The sequence below is a fragment of the Physeter macrocephalus genome, chromosome 2 (genome assembly GCF_002837175.3).
Source record: "Physeter macrocephalus isolate SW-GA chromosome 2, ASM283717v5, whole genome shotgun sequence".
In the NCBI taxonomy this organism is placed as follows: domain Eukaryota; kingdom Metazoa; phylum Chordata; class Mammalia; order Artiodactyla; family Physeteridae; genus Physeter; species Physeter macrocephalus.
Genome location: NC_041215.1, coordinates 12,752,002 through 12,774,495, shown reverse-complemented (window position 1 = coordinate 12,774,495; position 22,494 = coordinate 12,752,002). Strand labels below are relative to the sequence as shown.

The following is a 22,494-nucleotide window of genomic DNA, read 5'->3' as shown; positions in this document are numbered from 1 at the left end:
CTATCTATTCTGGGAGGACTAGGGCTTCTTAATTGTATTAGTTTTTCATGGGTGCTGTAACAGATTGCCACAAACTTATTGGTTTGAAACAATAAAAAATGATTATCTTCTACTTCTGCAGGTCTGAAGTCAAATATGGGTCTCAGGGTGTTAAAATCATGGTGTCGGCAAGGCTGCATTCCGTTCTGGAGGCTCTAAGGGAGACCCTGTTTCTTTGCCTTTTCCAGCTTCTAGAGGTCTCTTTTCCTTGAGTCCTCACATCAAATCACTCTGAACTCTTCTACCTCACTCTTCCACTTACAAGGACCCTTGTGATTATATTAGTCCCACCTGGATGATCCAGGATACTCTCCCCAATTTTGTCACCTCATTAGCAAACTTGATTCATGTGCTCCCTTAATTCCCTTTTGTCATGTAAGGTTATATATTCATGGTTTATGGGGACTAGCATGCAGACATGCTAGAGGGTGCTGTGCACTATTGTGCCTGCCCCACTAACTTCCACCTGCTTTGGAATGCTACTAACTTCCACCACGCTACTGTATTTAAATGTTTTCCATTATCTTTTATTTGCCAGATGCCTTTTCTTCTTTTGTTTTTCCCTCCTGCATTATCTTTACATAGTTTCCATGATAGTTCCTTTAAAAAATTTATCACTTTTCTTTGAAGTAATGGCGTTTTCCTGGACAGCTCTTTTTGAAAAAGTAGTTGGAGGAAGAGGTAGCATATATCCCCAAGGCTTCTGTGGATATAATTCAGGGGGTCTCTTAACTTGGATGGGAAAAATTTTAATCTTGATTTTCTCTAATGAAGGCAGGCAACACAGCCCAGTAGTATTCATAGATCCTAAACATTTGTCACCAGTAGAAATTAAAGATATTTTCTTTTTTAAAAAATAAATGTATTTATTTACTTACTTACTTACTGGCTGCATTGGGTCTTCTTTGCTGTGCACGGGCTTTCTCTAGTTGCAGCGAGCAGGGGCTACTCTTCATTGTGGTGCACAGGCTTCTCTTGCTGTGGAGTATGGGCTCTAGGAGCACAGGCTTCAGTAGTTGTGGCACATGGGCTCAGTAGTTGTGGCTCGTGGGCTTAGGTGCTCTGCGGCATGTGGGATCTTCCCGGACCAGGGCTTGAACCTGTGTCCCCTGCATTGGCAGGTGGATTTTTAACCACTGCACTACGAGGGTAGTCCCTAAAGATATTTTGATATCACTTTACAGGTATACTGAAATACCAGTTACCCTCATCATTTCTTCCAAATTATAGCAGTTATTAGGCCCACTGCTAGATCTCATTAATTGAGGCATAAATATCACAAACTTAAAAAAATATTTTGGTACCTGTATTTCAATATGTCTCCCTTTATAATCTTCTGTGCTTTATTTTATGCATTTGAGAATATTATTCTGAGAGGGACCCAGGCACATCAGCAGGCTGCAGCGTGGGTCCAGTCTTCCTGCCTTTTGCCCTGTTCTTGCTGCTCCTCTCTTCTGGGTGTGGTCCCCTTCCGAAAAACAGGAAGTCTCCTTGACTCATGTCAAAACCCTGCATGTCACAGATTTGGTGATTTAGCTTGGACTTTTCCTTAGCTATCCAGTGTCAGAAAGGATCAGGCTCCTATTGATTCACTCACAGTTTCTCCCCACACTGGTAACAGATAACCACCCACTCTTGAAAATGTACGTCCCTGTTTCATGCCAACATCCTTCCACTACTGTGGTCCACAGGGTTCAAAGATGTTTGGTGATTTGCCCATATACCCAGACCTTGCAGTTCGAAGTAAGGTGGGGCTGGGATTGCTGTTTCCCACTAGTGTGTGTTCCCTACTCTGGAAAACCTTGGTTTCTCTTTATTTTCCTGCAGATGGTCTCTCTCATTGTGTCCCTTCTCACTCCAGTCCCAGGCCCCAAGAGCACAGGGGCCTTCTCATGATTGGTGATTTCATAGAAGTGGAAGTTCTTTTTTTGTTTCTCTTTGTTGTTCTGGGTTGATTTCAGAGAAGACACAAGAGTTAGAGATTTCTCTTCTGCTATCTTTAATAGGAAATCTTTTTAGCTTCTTTCCATAACTTTTAAAAAGTTGCTGAAGTTCATTATAATAGAGACAATACAGAATTGCATGTAGTGGAAATGTCTCCTTCTTCCCACATAGTGACCTCTTTTAGGGCTGAAATCAGAAGCAAAAATGTGATGTGTGTCTATTTTCCAGTCTTTTCTATATATTTATATAAACATTTAAAGTATCCAATCCATCCACAATTTATTTAGATGTAGCTGGTAAAGTGAAATATAATTGCTTACTTTTAACTGAGTGCTAGGAGTAGCACTTGTACTACAGTTTTTCTTTACTCTCTTCCGGGTTAAATGAGAGAGAGGGAAAATCAGGGGTGGAAATGTATAAAACAACTGATTTTCTTCTTTTTTACTGTAGAAAATATATATAACATGCAGTTTACCATTTTAATAATTTCTAAGTGTATAATACAGCAGTGTAATGTACATTCACATTGTTGTGCACCATCCATCTCCAGAACTCTTAATCGTTATTTTTGTTTTTGGCCATGCTGTGTGGCTTGCAGGATCTTAGTTCCCTGACCAGGGGTCACACCCATGTCCCCTGCAGTGGAAGCACAGAGTCCTAACCACTGGACTGCCAGGGAATCCCAAGAACTCTTCATCTGGCAAAGCTGAAACTTTGTACCCATCAAACAATGAGTCCCCATTTCCCCCTCCCCTGGGTCCCTGCCAACCACCATTCTTTCTGTTTCTGTGAATGTGACTATTCTAAGACTCTTACGTAAGTGGAACAGTATTTGTTCTTTTGTGACTGGCTTATTTCACTTAGCATAATGTCATCATGGTCATGTTGTAGTATACTGAGGAACTGCTGATAAGGAGGGCCGACTCTAAGTTATAGGCAAATTTTCGACTGTGCAGAAGGTCAGCATCCCTTAACCCCTGCCAGTTGTTTAAGGGTCAACTGTACTTCTGAGTAGTAGTTTATCTGTTTTCCTCTCAAAATGTTTATCTATTTTCCTTCTGGTTTCGAGTTTGCAGTAAAAGCTCCTAGATTTGCTTCAACTTGGAATGTGTCTTCCAGAAACACAATAGGGAGCACTGAACGGGGGGGGGGATCATTTAAAGGTAGATGAGACAGTAAGCCATAGTTGGAACCCCATGACAAGGGTCTCTGACCCTGATGCTGTTTATAAAAAGTAATTCTAGAGAAAAGCTTATGAACACAGAAAAAGGGAAAGCTAAATGGGAACAAAGAAACTGATTCCCAATATGGTTCATCGGATGTTTGTGTGGAGGACTTGTCTCTTAAAAAGCAGGACTTGACAACTTTTTTCTCAACTGTCAGCCAAATCTTCTTCAATCCATTACTCTCTTAAAAAGCAGGACTTGACAACTTTTTTCTCAACTGTCAGCCAAATCTTCTTCAATCCATTACTCTCTTAAAAAGCAGGACTTGACAACTTTTTTCTCAACTGTCAGCCAAATCTTCTTCAATCCATTACTCTCTTAAAAAGCAGGACTTGACAACTTTTTTCTCAACTGTCAGCCAAATCTTCTTCAATCCATTACTCTCTTAAAAAGCAGGACTTGACAACTTTTTTCTCAACTGTCAGCCAAATCTTCTTCAATCCATTACTCTCTTAAAAAGCAGGACTTGACAACTTTTTTCTCAACTGTCAGCCAAATCTTCTTCAATCCATTACTCTCTTAAAAAGCAGGACTTGACAACTTTTTTCTCAACTGTCAGCCAAATCTTCTTCAATCCATTACTCTCTTAAAAAGCAGGACTTGACAACTTTTTTCTCAACTGTCAGCCAAATCTTCTTCAATCCATTACTCTCTTAAAAAGCAGGACTTGACAACTTTTTTCTCAACTGTCAGCCAAATCTTCTTCAATCCATTACTCTCTTAAAAAGCAGGACTTGACAACTTTTTTCTCAACTGTCAGCCAAATCTTCTTCAATCCATTACTCTCTTAAAAAGCAGGACTTGACAACTTTTTTCTCAACTGTCAGCCAAATCTTCTTCAATCCATTACTCTCTTAAAAAGCAGGACTTGACAACTTTTTTCTCAACTGTCAGCCAAATCTTCTTCAATCCATTACTCTCTTAAAAAGCAGGACTTGACAACTTTTTTCTCAACTGTCAGCCAAATCTTCTTCAATCCATTACTCTCTTAAAAAGCAGGACTTGACAACTTTTTTCTCAACTGTCAGCCAAATCTTCTTCAATCCATTACTCTCTTAAAAAGCAGGACTTGACAACTTTTTTCTCAACTGTCAGCCAAATCTTCTTCAATCCATTACTCTCTTAAAAAGCAGGACTTGACAACTTTTTTCTCAACTGTCAGCCAAATCTTCTTCAATCCATTACTCTCTTAAAAAGCAGGACTTGACAACTTTTTTCTCAACTGTCAGCCAAATCTTCTTCAATCCATTACTCTCTTAAAAAGCAGGACTTGACAACTTTTTTCTCAACTGTCAGCCAAATCTTCTTCAATCCATTACTCAGAAGGTGTAGAGGTCCAAGAATTGGGGGTCTTTGAAACACTTGGGCTCATAAGCCCATGGAAACCCATCTCAACTGGGGATGGTGACCTCTAGGAGAAGGGTGTGTTCCCAGCATTCTGAGCCCCAGGGAAATACACCTTGTGGGAAAGAGGGAAGAGCACAGTTGCAACATAACGTGATTATGCCAGGCTTCTCCTTACAAGAGATCACGAAGACTCAGTAATGCTAAATTGTAACTTTATTTTCAAAAATTGAATTTGTCTTTGTGCAAATTCAAATTGTGCATCACTGCCCCTTCCTGCCATATCATGTTTCTGCCATGTGATTTGTCCAACAGTCACTTTCAGTTTAAAATGCAGTCTCTTTCTAAGAAAGCTCAGCTGCCTACTTCCTGTCTCTACTTCCTGTCTCTTGTCTTCTCCCTAGTAGGGGAAGGGAGTCTGGCTGCTGGGCTGACCTCTGTCCTTTCTGTGCCCCTCTGAAATCTCCCCTGGGTACCAGCGTCCTTCCCAGCTGCTTCTGGCACCACATCTTCATCCCGGTCTTAGGTCCCTTGGAATTTCTGGTTGTCCCAGAATGCATGCTCCCTCATTGGGTCTGGGCCATGTAGGGTTTTGTGAATATGTCATGGCCTGCCCACCTGGCATCTCAGGCACCATTTCCTTGTTTTAGAAGAGAGATTTCTCTGGGAGGTGTGTACTCTCTCTGGGCTACATCTGGGACAGTGAGGCATGTTTTCCTCTATTCTCAGATCCCCTGCATCCACTAGTAGTTTCTGTAACTCCTCATCCTGGGGCTTGGGCTGCAGGTATGCTGTTGGGCTTTTGATCCTTACCCAGGGACTGTGTTAGTCAGGGTTCTCCAGAGAAACAGATGTATATGTTTGTGTGTGTGTGTGTGTGTGTGTGTGTGTGTGTGTGTGTGTGTGTATAATATACTGAATGTTTGTGTCCCTTCAAAATCTATATGTTGAGACCTAATCCCCAGTGTGATTAGTATTTAGAGGTGGGGCCTTTGGGAGGTGATTATGTCTGAGGGGGGAACCCTTATGAAAGCAATTAGTGCACTTCTTATAAAAGATCCCAGAGAGGTCCTTCACTCCTCCTGCAATGTGAGGACAGAGTAAAAAGATGACTTTTGATGAATCAAGAAGCAGCCCTCATCACTCATTGAATCTGCTGTCACCTTGATCTTGAACTTCCCAGACTTCATAACTATGAGAAATAAATGTTTGTTGTTGAAGTCACCCATTTTTTTAGTATGGTATTTTTGTTATAGTAGCCTGAACACACTAAGACAATATATATGTGTGTATATATATATATATATATATATATATATAGTGTATATATATCACATTTATATATATGTAACTATGTCTATATTTATATCAACATCTATATCTATCTATCTATCTATCTTGAGGGATTTTCAGTATTTGGCTCATGTGATTGTGTGGGCTGGCAAGTCTGAAATCTGCAGGGCAGGCTGGAGACTCAGGGGAGAAGTTGATGTTGCATTGTTGAGTCTGAAGGCAAACTGCAGGCAGAATTCCTTCTTTCTTGGGGGATCTCAGTCTTTTCTCTTAATACCTTCAACTGATTATGTGAGGCCCAACCACATTATGGTGGGTAATCTGTTTAACTCAAAATCTACTGATTTAAAAGTTAATCTCATCTAAAAAATACCTTCACAACAGCATCCAGACTGGTGTTTGGCCAAATGTCTGGGTACCACGGCCTGGCCAAATTGACACATTAAATTAACCATTGCAGGGACTCTCCATTTCTCCAATTCAGTCTCCTGTTGAAATGTTCATGTTCTTTGAAATTGTTCTCATATCACCTTACAATCTTCCCTGTGCTATAGTTTATGAGATAAAATTTATTTTATGAATTCATGAATGCTCATGCTATTTGGAGCTCAACGAAGATTTTCTCTCTCAAAAAGCCTCCATTCTATCTTAAAAGCCTTCCATTCAAGACCATTGTTCTACCTTGAAATTCAGAGCTGGCTGATAACTCCTTATTTTGTGGCCATTTTGCCACAGGGAAAAACTATGATGAGCAAATGATGAGGAAATGGTAGTGGCTGACAGCTAGGGTCTTTTTTAGAACTATTTAACAATCCTTAGGACACTGATGCCCACCTGTTAGCCCAGGCACAAGTCGATACCCATGCTATACTTGTACTGGTGAGTATTAGCTCAGTGTTGACCTCAGGGAAATCAAAACTCACAGAGAAGAATAGTCAACCATACCTCAACAGTGGCATCTATGTATAAGTTGCCTTTGGATTTAAGGAACAGAGAAACCATATTAATTGGCTTAAACACCAGAGCATTTCACTGTCGGGCTGGTTGCTTCAGTGGACATGTTTCTTCCATCTCTGGCTCTGCCATCCTTAGAGTCTTTCATGTTCCCTTATAGTCATTAAATGGCCACAGCAGTTCCAGGCATCATAACCTGATGTGACCACATCTATTGGCAGCAAAGGACCAAACCTTATGGAAAGTCTTTCTTCAGAGCACAAGACTGTTTTATGTGAAGTCCTGGTCTTATAACCAGAACTTACTCACCAGCCCACTCCTTAAACAATCATTACTAGGAGAGCAGGATCCAATTATTGGGTTATATAAACCAGAATATACCCCTTAATTTGGAGAAAAGAATTAACTTTTCCTGAGTCCTATAAGGAAAAAGTGAATTCTTACACAAAATTGGGGTCCTTTTAGCAAGGAAGAAGGTGGCCACTGGATGATGGTCTGACCACCTACAGTGTCTGCTCCACTTCTGTGAAATTCTACACTCATCATAATACAGGTACATGCTTGGCCTTTTGCAGTTCATGCCTTGACATGGATTAGAAGGCATGGGAGAAAGAATTAGCACCTAGTGGAGGAGGAGGAAAAAATGTAGCGTTATTAGTTAGAGGACTGGTGTACTGATGGAAGCTAGAAAATCAGGGAAGCCCAACTGTCAGTGTCATCCTATTTTAAGGCCACCAGAACCTACCAACTTGATACATGTGCTGGGTAAAACTCCCTTTTTCTTCTTTTTCAATTACAAAGTTATATATGCTTTGGAAAAAAGCCAGTCAATAAAGAAATATATAATGTACAACATAAAAGTCCTCTGTATTAATGTAGAAAATAAAAATCCTCTGTTTGTTCTAACTTCATGTTTGTAGCTGCAAATACAGTTCTTCCAAATTTGTCTACACATGTATTAATAAGTGCATATATATGTATTTTAAATATAAGTAATCCTATATATATGTGTATATATATATATATATATACATATCTTCAACAACCTACCTAATGTCTGATAGAATAATATTCTGCAGGAAATATTTTAAGATTTCCAACATGAGGAATTAAGTTCCAGGAAGCCCCTTCCAGGCAAAGAAAGGAGTCAGACCAGGGCTGACCAATAAAACTCAGTCGTGATATACTTGTCCTATTTTGCACTATCGCCACATGTGGCTACTGAGCCCTTAAAATGCCACCAGTGCAGCCAGAACTGAATTTTTAATTTTAATTAATTTACATTTCAGTAGCCATGTGTAGCTAGAGGCTACTGTATTGATCAGTGCAGGGTTGACAAATGGAAAGTGGCAGTGATGCCTTCAGCCTAAGAGAATCTCTTTTCCAGGAAAGCAATATGCTTTCTTTCTGCCCGTGTAGAAGTGAAACCACCTTCCTCGCAGGCCTGGAGAGGGTGATTAGCATATCATGTGTGTAGAGGTCAAGGGAAGGGGAAGCTGGGTGAGGATTTGGAAGCATTCAGGCCCAGAGATACATGCATGATTTAGGGTACCTTACACTATTACTGTTTTGCTTTGGACTTTTCAATAGAATCTTGACTTTAAATGTTTGGGGTCTTTGTCACCACACCTATACTTTCATGTCTCGTGTCTGGATTTTTGGTTCAGAAAAGCCCTATGACATTTCCTCATTCTGCCCCGACCCGTAGAATCAGGACTTGTTCATATGTACTTGGAGGTGGCTGGGGAAAGCACGTCTGTCCTGGCTTGCTTTATTTCCCCTTCAGCCTTTGGCAGGCTATTTCTTTGTAACTTACAGCAGTCATTGATTTCCTAGTGGATTTACTTTTGTTTTGGTTTGGTTTCCTGTAGATGATTCAATTAGAAAGAATTTGTGGCAAATTTGGGTTTGGAACCCAATACCCAGAGCTCCAGTTCACTCTGCTTTATAGAAGTGAGTGGCAGTTGTTTCATGGGTGTGATTGTTTTTCTTTGGTGCGCAGTATTAACTTGTTATTCTCCGTGTTTTTAGGAGGGGGGTCATGAATAGGTAGGAAGGAGAATCATTATATTCTATTTTTGTGACCTTCTTTGTTTAATATTTGTGTTGATTTTGATATTCCCATACCTGAAACAATGTTCTCAGAAGGCAGAATAACAAGCAAAGCATGGTGATTTCTTTTCCTGATTAGTTTTTATACATGATTGGAGTATATTTTCAAAATTCTGGAATGATATTTGAACACTGCTTTCTACCTTGTATTTCCCTCTCAAGTATTGTTTGATTGACCTGCTGTCTCTCTCTCTCTGGCCTCAGCATCTGGATTCCTCACTGCTCCTGCATGCACCCTGGCCCTTAACAACATGCAGAGCTTTAGACTCAGGTCTTGCTATCCTGCCTTTGCTTCAGTGGGAGTAGATGCCTCTCTTTCATCTCTCGGAGCATTTTGCACATAATTCTGTAACAACGGTAGTAACAGGAGCTAACCACGGATACCAGCTTCTTTGATTCAGGCTCTGTTCCAAAGGCCTCACATCTACCCATTTGCTCAATCCTTATGACAACCATCTCCTATTGGTGCTATTGTCACCCCCATTTCACAGATGAGGAAACTGAGGCATGAAGTAGCATACCAGTGCCCCTCTGTTAGACGTGGATGCTTTTCCTTCTTGCTCCAAGTTTTCTGCACTCTCTTGGGGGTGCTGAGTGCTTCTCACTCACCATGCTCTATGGAACTCATGCCACTGTTGGATTGTGGTCTTGCAGCCATGGTGAGAGCTAAGAAAGCAGGTCTGGGTGTTTCTCTCTCCTCCAGCTCCTCTTGGGTAAGGCAAGGTGCTTTTCAGCTTTGTGTTCATGCCTGACACACACTAGGTACTCCATAAGTGTTAGTTGAATAAGTAAGTCAGTGAGTCAGAGAGCAGAGTTTGTGCCCATCCAAAGGAATTTATATCAGGATCTTGAAGAGATATCTCTCCCATGTTCACTGCGGCATTATTCACAATAGCCAAGATGTGGAAACAACCTTGTACATAATAGAAGAATGGATAAAATGTCCATAAATAGAAGAATGGATAAAGACAAACAAAGCGTCCATCAATAGATGAATGAATAAAGAAGATGTGGTATATATATACAATGGAATGTTATTCTGACATGACAAAGAAAGAAATCCTACCATTTGCAACAACATGGATGGATCTTGATGACATTAATAAATAAATGAGACAGGAAAGATAAATACTGAATGAAATCAGTGAAATAAATGAGACAGGAAAGATAAATACTGAATGAAATCACTCATGTGGAATCTAAAATAGTCAAACTCATTGAACCAGAGTAGAATGACAGTTGCCAGGGGCTAGGGAGAGGAAGAAAAGGGAAAATATTAGTCAGAGGGTGGGCAGTTTCTATTATGCAAGATGAAAAAGTCCTAGAGATCTGCTGTACATCATAGAGCCTGTAGCTAATAATACTGTATTGTGGACTTCCCTGGTGGCACAGTGGTTAAGAATCCACCTGCCAATGCAGGGGACACGGGTTCGAGCCCTGGTCCAGGAAGATCCCACACGCTGCAGAGCAACAAAGCCCATGTACTACAACATCTGAGCCTGTGCTCTAGACCCCACGAGCCACAACTACTGAAGTCCATGTGCCTGGAGCCTGTACTCCACAACAAGAGAAGCGCACCACAATGAAGGGTAGCCCCTGCCTTGCTGCAACTGGAGAAAGCCCGCGGTCAGCAACGAAGACCCAACACAGCCAAAGATAAATAAATAACTAAATAAATTTATATTAAAAAATACTGTATTCTGTACTTAATATTTGGTAAAAGGGTAGATCTTATATTGTGTTCTCACCACACACACGAAGTCATAATCATAATAGGGTGGGGAGAAACTTTGGGAGGTGATAAATATGTTTATAGCCTTGATGGTGGTGTCGGTTTCACAGGTATATACTTACCCCTAATAAAATGGTTAAAAATATAACAGTCAATTGTTAATGTACTGTCTGCAGACTACCTCCATGTGACAGCTTGAAAGTGCATGGGATTTGCAGTCTGATGGCCAGGTTATGCTCTCAATTCTCTATTTACCAGCTCCGGTGGTATTCTCCAAGGTACTCCCCTCTCTGTCAACAAAACACTCACGTGGCTGCTGTCAGAGTTACAGGGAACATCCACTGAGTAGCAGTTGAATTTCTCCCATTCTCTACCCCAGTGGCCACTGAGGAGAGGCCGACATCTCTGGCTACAACCAGTCTCAGCTTTGAGAACTTCAGTTTGGAAAATCCAGTGATGTGAGTAATCGTTAGTCTCTGCCTTTGTCTGTGATGCAAGCCTGTTCACTCCATAGTGAGACCACATCCTTCCTGCTGGGCTGTGACTGCTATAAAATTCATCTAGTTTCCTCTCCGGCTGTTCCTGAGGCTGGCATCTGGGTGAGTCCAGCTCTGTGGAGCGGGATGGCTGAAATGGTCTTGGGAAGAATGGGGAGATTGTGTCAAGGGCCAGAACTTGACTAGAGATTTCTTTTGCCAGTCTTCAGGTCTGTCCTTCAACAATGCTTCTGGAATGCTCTTTTATGTTTATCAGTATTTGGGTGCTATGTGTGCGAGTGCATGTGTGTGTGTGGGGGGGACGGGGGGTGAGGACAGGAACAGCAACCACTGCTTACACCCATGACTCCAGCAGATTTGCCAAGCATTCCCCCAGGGAGAGGATAGATGGAATGCATAAAAGCAAACGAGTATTTTAGAAACCAAGGGACAGAGAAGATAAAGGTCAGGGTGGGGTGCACTAGGGTTAGGGATAGGGGAGCACAGAGGAAAGACAGAGTCCTGATGTGGATGGAAAGATCAGTGGAATGGGACCTGGGAGGGTCTGCAGAGCTGGTGGATCTGTCTGGAGTGCCCCCTCCCCTCCTGCCACCTGCCAGATGCATAGGGAATGGATTTGGCGTGGGGTGCATGAGGCCAGGAGTGGAGAGGCAAGAATGAAGATAGAAGGAGAGATGAACATGTTTGAGATGTCTTGAACATTAAACTGTGTTCTTTATAAATTCCATTTTGGAGAGTTCCAAAGCTTCGTAGGGCCCCTCCCTTCCTTTAACATCATTTATGTCTTTGGGCTAATGTTGTGCTTTTCCAAATTCAGTAATATGAAGGGATAAATTCCAAACAAAGCCAATGTGTTCATCCATCTAAAATCTAGGAGATGTGTATGATCAAAAGATGTAGCAGCTTATTTCCGGTCTTTGTGGAACTCAAACTCCAGTTAGGAAACTGAGTTGTTGAACACTATAATGAAAGACTGTGCGATAAAACCTGGGAAAATGTCTTTGCCTTGTAACCATTTATTTTTATCATCTTCAATAATTTTTCCTCCTATCTGACTGAGATACCTACTTAAGTGGTGGAAGAAACAGTCTCACGCTTTTTAAGCTGAGAAAAATGCAACGTTAGGGGCATGACTCAGAAATCAATGACTCTGGTCTAAATCCTGGCTTTGTCCCTCCTGGCTGTGAAACCCTGGGCAAGTCACTTAGCCTAAGACTCAGTCTCTACTTCCATACCATGGGACTAGGAATATAATCTTTGGGCTTTGTGCATCAGTGCAGCACCTAGCCCATGAGAAGCTCTCAATAAATGTGAGTTCTAATAATTATTATAATTGTGATTTTTGCAAAGAGACATTAAAGAAATATATGTGTTTATTATTCTCCCTTATCACCCCAAGTTCCATCCCATTTCAGTTTTTATCTATCAGTGGACTGATAAAAGGGCTATTGCAGACCATCCTCTCCTCTACATGCTTTTATGTTCTCTCTCCTTTTCTCTCTCTAGACATATGCTGCTCTGTTACTGCCATAGTTACTCATCCCTGGCATCCTTCTTCTTTTGTCCCTTACTCATCTTTCCTTGGTTCAAAACAGAAACAAGAAACCAGAGTCTTTCAGTTGGAAGGAATGTAAAAAACTTATTTTCCACTCTGTCATTTTATAGACGAGGAAACTGAAGTAGAAGAATAGTGAAGAATTTGTCCAAGGTCACACATAGCCAGTGATCAGTGGGACCAAAGTTCTCTTGGTGATACATCAAGGTGGCATCAGGAAAGTGGTTTAAGATACACACTGCAATGTTAATGTGACTGTGTTTGTGGGTTTAATTGTTTCTCTCCACAGGGGCATCTTTTTTCCATGGCTCAGGACACACTCCTGGGTCAAGTCAATAGGAAAACTCTCTGGTAAGTATTTGACTCACTTTTCAAAACTAAAGATGGCAACTCGTTAGAGTCTGGTGATTTTCTTTTTCCTTTCAGTCTTCTGGGTTTTTGATAGTTTAGTTCTCTCTGAGGGTAGACTTCTTAAAAAACTTCTTATCCATATGCTGTTTTCACCACCCGATTTCCCAGTGTGGACCTATGCCCAAGGACTCTGACCAGGGCTGCAGATGAGCATGGCAAGTGTCCGCTGCAAGCTGGCTCGTTACCTGGAGGATCTGGAAGACGTAGACTTTAAGAAATTCAAGATGCACTTAGAAGACTATCCTAGTCAGAAGGGCTGCACGTCACTTCCTCGGGGTCAGACAGAGAAAGCAGATCACGTGGATCTAGCCACTCTGATGATTGATTTCAATGGAGAGGAGAAAGCATGGGCCATGGCCAAGTGGATTTTTGCTGCAATCAACAGGAGAGACCTTTACGAGAAAGCTAAGAGGGATGAGCCAGAATGGGGTGAGTGGAAGGAAGACAGTATATTTTTAAAAATTGGGATAAAGTACACATAATAGAAAACTTACTGTCAACCATTTAAAAGTGTATGATTCATTGATGTCAAGCACATTCGCACTTTTGTGCAATCAATCTCCAGAAATCTTTTCATCTTACAAAACTCTATACCCATTAAACAACGATTCCTCTTTCTACCCTCCCCTCAGCCCCTGGCAACCTCTTTCTGTCTCTATGAATTTGACTATTCCAGTACCTTTTATAAGTGGAATCACACAGTATTTGTCTTTTTGTGTCTGGCTTACTTCACTCAGCATAAACATCCTCAAGCTTCACCCATGTTGTCACATATGGCAGGATTTCGTTCCTTTTTAAGGTGGAATAATATTTTGTGGTATGTAAATACCACAGTTTGTTCATCCATTCATCCATCAATGGACTTTCTGGTTGCTTCTAGCTTTTGATTACTGTGAATAATGCTGCTATGAACATGGCTGTACAAATCTCTTTGAGACCTTGATTTCAATTCTTTTGGGTATATGCCCAGAAGTGGAATTACTGGATTACATGGTAATTCTAGGTTAATTTTTTGAGGAATGTTTTCCATAATGGCTGCATCATTTTACACTCCCACTAGCAGTGTACAATTGTTCTAAGTTCTCCACACATCCTTACCAACACTTATTTTATATATGTATTTATATTTTTTTGATAGTAGCAGTCCTAATGGGTGTGAGATGGTATCTCATTGTGTTTTTTTTTTTTTTTTTTTTTTTTTTTTTTTTTTTGCCGTACGCGGGTCCCCCCTCGCTGGGGCCTCTCCCGTTGCGGAGCACAGGCTCCGGACGCGCAGGCTCGGCGGCCATGGCTCATGGGCCCAGCCGCTCCGCGGCATGTGGGATCCTCCCAGACCGGGGCGCGAACCCGGTTCCCCTGCATCGGCAGGCGGACGCGCAACCACTGTGCCACCAGGGAAGCCCATAATTGTGGTTTTGATTTGCATTTCCCTACTGACGAGTGACATGAGCACCTTCTCATGTGCTTGTTAGTCATTTGTTTATCTTTGGAGAAATGCCTGTTCAAGTCACTTTCCCATGTTTTAATTGGGTTGTTTGTCTTTTTTGTTGTTGATTTGTAGGAATTCTTTATATATCCTGGATATTAACCTCTCATCAGATATATGATTTGCAAATGTTTTCTCCCATTCTATGGGTTGCCTTTTCACTCTGTTGATGGTATCCTTTGACGATTCAAAGTTAGTATGTTTGTTTTGTTTGTTTAAATTTATTTTATTTATTTAGTTTTTGGCTGTGTTGGGTCTTTGTTGCGGTGCGCGGGCTTCTCACTGTGGTGGCTTCTCTTGTTGTAGAGCACAGGGTCTAGGTGCATGGGCTTCAGCAGTTGTAGCACTTGGGCTCAGTAGCTGTGGCTCGTGGGCTCTAGAGCGGAGGCTCAGTACTTGTGGCTCACGGGCTTAGTTGCTCTGCGGCATGTGAGATCTTCCTGGACCAGGGCTCAAACCCGCAACCCCGGCATTGGCGGGTGGATTCTTAACCACTGTGCCACCAGGGAAGCCCAGTATGTTTGTTTTTTAATCACTTGTTTTATTATCTTGGCTTCATCTTCTTTTTTCTTCTCATGATAGTGCTATGAGAAGATGGAGGAAAGCAGTTTACTTTTTTCTAACTCCTTTAAAAACCTAAGTCAGGGCTCATATACTGCTAGGAACCTTCTCTGATTAGTTACACTTTATCCAAATCTCTCCTGTGCCTGAAACTTCCTCCAGGTCTCCATCTAGCTCCTCATGTGTCTGCCTGCATAGTCAACAAACTTGAATCTCTGCTTCCCATGGCTCAGGGGGCAATCTCTCACCTTATAGAGCTATGTAATTTCTGGGGAAAAGCTTTTCCTATGGACATTACTTTGGGTGTTGGAATGATCAAAGAAATACTCTTCATCCCTGTGGACATGCTGAGGGTGAGGTTCTTCCTTCTGGCTCTGGTTCTGAGCAATGGAAGGGTACAGGGATGGGCTCAGAGGAATCTAGAAAATCACAGGATGATGATGTTGAGCTAGCGGAAAGGGGGAATAAAAATGAATCAGCGTTTCTGAAATGGTCAGACAAAAATGGTGGTGTGTATGTAGATTATCCATGCTATTTGAAGTCAGTTTTATATATTTAAACTTCTGTTTTCTAATGAATGTTTACCCTGTTTACCCTGTTTTTTCTTCGAACCTGGTACTGTCCATATTGGCATGTCTAAAGTCAATTAAAATGTATTTATATTGGCAAAAAAAAAAGAATCATCAGGTCAGAAGCACAGTGAACTGGGGAAGCAATATGGGTCTAATGAGGGAGATAAAAATAATATGGGGGCATGAGGACAAGGGCATACACCAGTGGGATGGTATAAACAAATTGTGTATAATAACACAGTTATAAATGTGTCAGTACTTACATACTCAATAACCCTTTTAAAGTATAATAATCATAGTGGCAGAAGTAGTTCACTAAGCAGTTTTTGTGGATTTTATTAATTCTTCACAAGAACCCCAGGAAGACTGTGCTTTTTCAAATGAACATTCAGTTTTATTATACTGAGTGAAATAAGCCCGTCACAACCCCTAGTGATTGCCAGGGGCTGCAGGGAATAGGGAATGGAGAATTGTTGTTTAATGGGTATAGAGTTTCATTTTTACAAGATGAAAAATAATTGTGGAGATTGGTTGCACAACCATGTTAAGTGAGCCTGGAAAAGGTTTTGGTTGTCCATGACTCTTCTAATCAGAGTGAAGACTGGGATTCAATGCCAAGTGTGTCTTTGGTGGAAGCCTGGCTCTTAACCACTGTGCCATTTGGCTTCTATATCTGGGTTTTGGGGTGGAAGAATTATAACTAGGGTTAGAAGTTTTTTGTTTTTATGGGGGGTGCTGGCTAGGGTTAGGTTTTAGGTAAGAATTAAATTTTAGTCTTGGTTTGAGTTAACGTTTAGATTTTGTTTTGTGGTTTTGTGTGTGTTGGATTAACAGCATTGCCATTCAGAATAAGTAGACACCTATCAGGAATCTTTTATGTAGCTCTTCGGTTCCTGCCCACCTAAAGTTATCTGTCCCATGTGTTTCCCTTGGTGCCTAGCTCTTATTCTACTGTGCCTAATTTCTCCTATAACATGCCTCTTTGGGATGTGTTATTCAGTGATTGTTTAGATCTGTGATTCTCAACTGTGGATGCATGTTGGAGCTTTTAAAATATAATGGTGCCTGGGCTCCACCTCAGAGAATTGACAAAGGATCACCGGGGGTGGAGTCCTGGAATCAGTGTTTTTAAAGCTTTCTAGGTGAATCTAAAGTCAGCCAGGATTCTGAATACTGAAATAGAGAAATAGACATAAGCCAGATTGGTTATTCTTACTCTTGAAGACTCAGGATATGGGTAAGATGAATTTCAGGTGTTTGGGGTCAAGGAAAGATGAAATTGCTGGCCTTTAGCCATCTTGGGGATATTGGAAAGTGTGTGGGATGGCCTCAAAACCAGAGCACCAGGGAGGGAGTCTGCCAAAGACAAATGAGGATAAGAAACCTTGATGCCTCACATGTTTACGGTTTGATTTCCAGGCTTGGGAGACAGATTCCAAGAATGGATACAGTGTGGACATAATTCTGGGTGGTATCCATTGCCTTGAAATTAGGAGTACAGGAATGCCCCCAACTGGACATTCAACTGAGCTGTATTCTGGTTTGGGAGATGTTCAGGGCAGGTGCCTTTGCCCTGTGCCAGGTGTTAGATATTGGATCTCAATGACATCACCTTAATCAGGAGTCCTGGGTTTTGACACTTTGAATTTTTCTTCCTTTTACTCTCAGACAATGCAAATGTTTCTGTGATAAGCCAGGAAGAAAGCCTAGAAGAGGAGTGGATGGGTTTACTGGCGTACCTTTCCAGAATCTCTATTTGTAAAAAAAAGAAAGGTAAGCAATGGGGGTGGCACTTCTAGTTGGGTTTGGAGACCTGGTTCTGTAGGTAGTTGAAGCTAGGAAGGTGGATAACTTGGTGATCCTAACATGTTCCTGGTCCTTGGGGTGAAAAGGCCTGTCTCAGGAAATCCACTTCAGCTTCAGAAATAGATTCATGTTTGCCTGGCTCCTTGCAGTCCCAGAACCAAGGGGAGGCAATTGAGTGTTTCAGGTTTTATCAGGCGTGAGCTGCTGACTACCTAAAGTAGTGAGATTGAATAAAAAGGATCTTCTGGCCAGGGCCAGTTCATATGGCGCTTTGCTGTTCTTTTGTTTAACCGTGTCTAGGAAGATTTTGACACCCTAGATTTTCTGGGGCTGTTCATACCCAGGCAGTGGAGAGAAACTGCAACTCCCATTCCTCAGTTCCAGTTGCCATTCCTTATAGACCACCAGCCCCTGTTGATAGCTCATCTCTGGTGGATGTGCTCAGGCTTCTTCCAAAATCTAATTTTCTGTCTCTGCCACAGATTACTGTAAGAAGTACAGAAAATATGTGAGAAGCAGATTCCAGTGTATCAAAGACAGGAATGCCCGTCTGGGTGAGAGCGTGAACCTCAACAAACGCTTCACCAGGCTGCGTCTCATCAAGGAACACCGGAGCCAGCAGGAGAGAGAGCATGAGCTCCTGGCCATTGGTAGGACCTCAGCCAAGATGCAGGATGGCCCCGTGAGTTCCATGAACTTGGAATTGCTTTTTGATCCTGAGGACCAATACTCTGAGCCTGTGCACACGGTGGTATTCCAGGGAGCAGCGGGCATTGGGAAAACAATACTGGCCAGGAAGATCATGTTGGACTGGGCGTCAGAGGAACTTTACCAGGACAAATTTGACTATTTGTTTTACATTCACTGTCGGGAGGTGAGCCTTGGGATGCAGAGGAGCCTGGGGGACCTGATCGCCAGCTGCTGCCCTGGCCCAAACCCACCCATAGGCAAGATTGTGAGCAAGCCTTCCAGGATCCTCTTCCTCATGGATGGTTTTGATGAGCTGCAAGGTGCCTTTGATGAGCACACAGAAGCACTCTGCACGAACTGGCAGAAGGTGGAGCGGGGAGACATTCTCCTGAGCAGCCTCATCAGAAAAAGACTGCTTCCCGAGGCCTCTCTGCTCATCACCACAAGACCTGTGGCCCTGGAGAAACTTCAGCACTTGCTGGGCCGGGCTCGTCATGTGGAGATCCTGGGTTTCTCAGAGGTCAAAAAGAAGGAATATTTCTTTAAGTATTTCTCAGATGAGCAGCAAGCAAGGGAAGCCTTCAGGCTGATTCAGGAGAATGAGATCCTCTTCACCATGTGCTTTATTCCCCTGGTCTGCTGGATTGTGTGCACTGGGCTGAAACAGCAGATGGACAGTGGCAAGAGTCTTGCTCGGACATCCAAGACCACCACTGCAGTGTATATCTTCTTCCTCTCCAGTTTGTTGCAATCCCAAGTAGGGAGCCAGGAACACCACAACTCTGCCACCCTCTGGGGTCTCTGTTCATTGGCTGCAGATGGAATCTGGAACCAGAAAATCCTGTTTGAGGAGTGTGATCTCAGGAATCATGGCCTGCAGAAGGCAGATGTGTCTGCTTTCTTGAGGATGAACCTATTCCAAAAGGAAGTGGATTGTGAGAAATTCTACAGCTTCATCCACATGACTTTCCAGGAGTTCTTTGCTGCCATGTACTATCTGCTGGAAGAGGAGAATCAGGGGGAGATGAGGAATATGCAGCGGAGTAGTTTGAAGCTTCCCGACCGAGATGTGACGGTCCTTCTCGAAAACTATGGCAAGTTTGAAAAAGGGTATCTGATTTTTGTTGTCCGTTTTCTCTTTGGCCTTATAAACCAGGAGAGAACCTCCTACTTGGAGAAAAAACTGAGTTGCAAGATCTCTCAGAAAATCAGGCTGGAGTTGCTAAAATGGATTGAAGCAAAAGCCAAGGCCAAGATGCTACAGACTGAGCCCAGCCAGCTGGAATTGTTCTACTGTTTGTATGAGATGCAGGAGGAGGACTTTGTGCAAAGGGCCATGGGCTATTTCCCCAAAATTGAGATCAAGCTCTCCACCAGAATGGACCACGTGGTTTCTTCTTTTTGTATTGAGAACTGTCCCCACGTGGAATCACTTTCCCTGAGATTACTCCATAACTCATCCAAGGAGGAGGAGGAAGAGGAGGAGGAGAAAGAGGAGGAAGTTCAACACTCTGATGTGAACCATTGTGTCCTTTCTGATCCTCATGTTGCATATTCTCAGCGGTAAGGAGATTCTGCTTCAGGCAGGTGGTAGTATATGTCTTCTATTTTCTAGCCACCTATCTCTTGGCACTTGCTCTCTCTCCTTCCTTCTCAACTGTCTTGTAAATGCAGTTGCCACAGCTACATAATAATGCCACCACCACTCATTTCTACCAGACCGCTTCATTGGCAGATATTGACTAGTAGAGAAAAGGTAGGTGGACAAATACCATGAGAAAAAAGCCAATGAAACAAAAAGCAAATGTTTGGTGGATGCCAATTTAGCACAAGGCATTCTGTGGGGGAAAGAATGGAATAAAAATGTTCGTAAACTCAAATTGCTTGTAATGTACTCGGGGCTTTAGCGCATAATACCCAATCAGTACCTAAGGGGCAAAACAACCCCTTTGACTCTGCCCAGGAACACAGAGGACAGAGGGCCCTCAGCGTTGGATGCTTGGGGGAGGTTTCTTGGAGGAGTGAAGTTTGAGCCTGCCGTGAAGGATTGATAGGATGTGCGTGAGTAGAGGAGAAGGTAAAGGGATTTGTGCAATGAGTTCTTGTATGAAGAAAGCATGAATGTGGTCTGAGGAAGAGTACTTATGCTGGAGAAAATGGGAGGGATATGGCTTCACTGGAACAACCAATGAGAGGAAATCGAGGGAAATAGGGCTGGAAAGGAGAGAGTACTCCAAGGCCCCCACCTTGTGTTTGCAGCCAGGCATTCATCAACAGCACCGCCTTCAGGGTCTGTTCACCCACTTGCTAGGGGGTTGGACGCCAGTTGCTGTGTGTGTACAGTGAAGGGATTGAGTTACTTGACTTCTAAGTCCTTGCACAGAAACTGCCACAGCTACAGTAGCTGTGGGGAGGTGGCTGCTCTGTGAATGCTTGGGTTTAACCACTATAGAAGACACTTGACATAGGACAAAATTAAGGAGAAAGAGAGCTGACCCTTTCACTGGCAGCAATAAATTTTCAGCTCCCTCTCTTTGCCTCAGCACCACTACCAGGATGACTTTTCTATTTACTGTCGGGTCATCAAGGACCACCTGCTGGGGCTTCAGTGGTGGCTAAGACCAAGGTCCTGCTCACAGCGACTTACAGTTGGGTTGTGGGGACAGGCAGGAAACAAGGGCAGTTGGTAGAGAGGATGGGCTTTGGCAAGAACACTGGTGGAGTGCACCTGAAGCACATGGGTGGAGCCCTTGAACAGCCGGACCCTGAATGATGGGGCATGAGAGAGCCACGGATGTGCAAAGGGCAGCCCAGATTGAGGGAATAGTGGGTTCAAAGGGTGGGAGGTGGGAAAGCAGGGTACATTTTGACAATGGCAAATAGTTCAGAATAGCTAGAAAGAAGATGGGAGAGGGAGAGAAAGAGAGAGGGGGACTAAGAGGAGAAGATCTGCTCTCTAGGTCTCTAAAATTGAAGCTGAGTAAACAAGACATCTGACAAGGATCACACAGCTGTGAGGAAGGCTGGCGGAGACTCAGACTAAAACTCCTGATGAAAAGCCTGATGCCCATCTTGCTAGAGGACAGCTACCTTCTTCTGAGGGCAGGAGCTTGCTTTGCGTGTTCTAGAGCCTTCGAAGGGCCAGCAGCATGGGCATCCATCTGGTGCCTGTTAGAAGTGCAGGACTGCAGGCCTGATCCTAGATCCATGGAGTCAGAATCTGCATTTTTACAAGAGCTGAACTTTGAAATCACCTGGAAGTCTTAAAAATATCAATATGCTTGGTCCCACCTCAGAGATTCTGACTTTATTCCTATGGCCTGGCCTAGGGACTTTCGAGAACACTGCTGATGCTATTGGGCAGCCAACGTGAGAACTGGTCTCTGGGTCACTTAGCAGAGTGTCCAGGGCCATGGGCAGGACAGCCGACTGTTGAGGGAGAAGAAGGATGCCTGAGGGAAGGACCAGAGGGTATTCACAGTCAACCAAAGTCACAGGCTCTTTCTTAATTGCTTTCTACTTTTAATTTTATCATTATTATTTTTTATTGAGGTATAGTTGATGTACAATATTATGTAAGTTTCAGGTGTATAGCATAGTGATTCACAATTAAAGGTTACATTCCATTTATAGTTATTATAAAATATTGGCTATATTCCTTGTGTTGTACAATGTATTCTTATAGTTTATTTATTTTACACATAGTAGTTTGTACCTCTTAATCCCCTACCCCTATCTTGTTCCTCCCCCTTCCTTCTCCCCACTGGTAACCACTAGTTTGTTCTTTATGTCCGTGAGTTTGTTTCTTTTCCATTGTAGTCACTAGTTTGTTTTATGTTTTAGATTCCACATATAAGTGATATCATACAGTATTTGTCTTTCACTCATTTCACTTAGCAGAATACCCTCTAAGTTCATCCATGTTGTTACAACAAAATTTCATTATTTTAAAATTTAATTTAGTTTTTAATTTTTATTTCTTTAATTGAAGTATAGTTAATTTATAGTGTCATGTTAGTTTCAGGTGTACAGCACAGTGATTCAGATATATATATATATTCTTTTTCAGATTCTTTTCCCTTATAGGTTATTACAAAATATTGAATATAGTTCCCTGTGCTATACAGTAGGTCCTTGTTGGTTATCTATTTTATATATAGTAGTGCGTATATGTTAATCCCAAACTCCTAATTTATTCCTACCCCCTACTTTGGTAACCGTAACTTTGTTTTCTATGTCTGTGAGTCTCTTTCTGTTTTGTAAATAAGTTTA

General features: G+C 42.3%; 1 protein-coding gene across 1 annotated transcript in view; it reads left to right on the top strand.

The window, feature by feature from the left end:
* Window positions 1-11,204: 11,204 nt before the first annotated feature.
* The window catches only part of NLRP3 (NLR family pyrin domain containing 3), a 66,703-nt gene continuing 55,413 nt past the window's right edge, over window positions 11,205-22,494 (top strand). Inside the window, exons 1-5 of the mRNA XM_024134392.2 lie at window positions 11,205-11,243; window positions 12,986-13,047; window positions 13,216-13,536; window positions 17,395-17,499; window positions 18,015-19,785. Coding sequence (XP_023990160.1) covers window positions 13,254-13,536; window positions 17,395-17,499; window positions 18,015-19,785 — 2,159 coding nt within the window. The 5' untranslated portion in view covers window positions 11,205-11,243; window positions 12,986-13,047; window positions 13,216-13,253. The remainder of the gene's footprint in view (window positions 11,244-12,985; window positions 13,048-13,215; window positions 13,537-17,394; window positions 17,500-18,014; window positions 19,786-22,494) is intronic.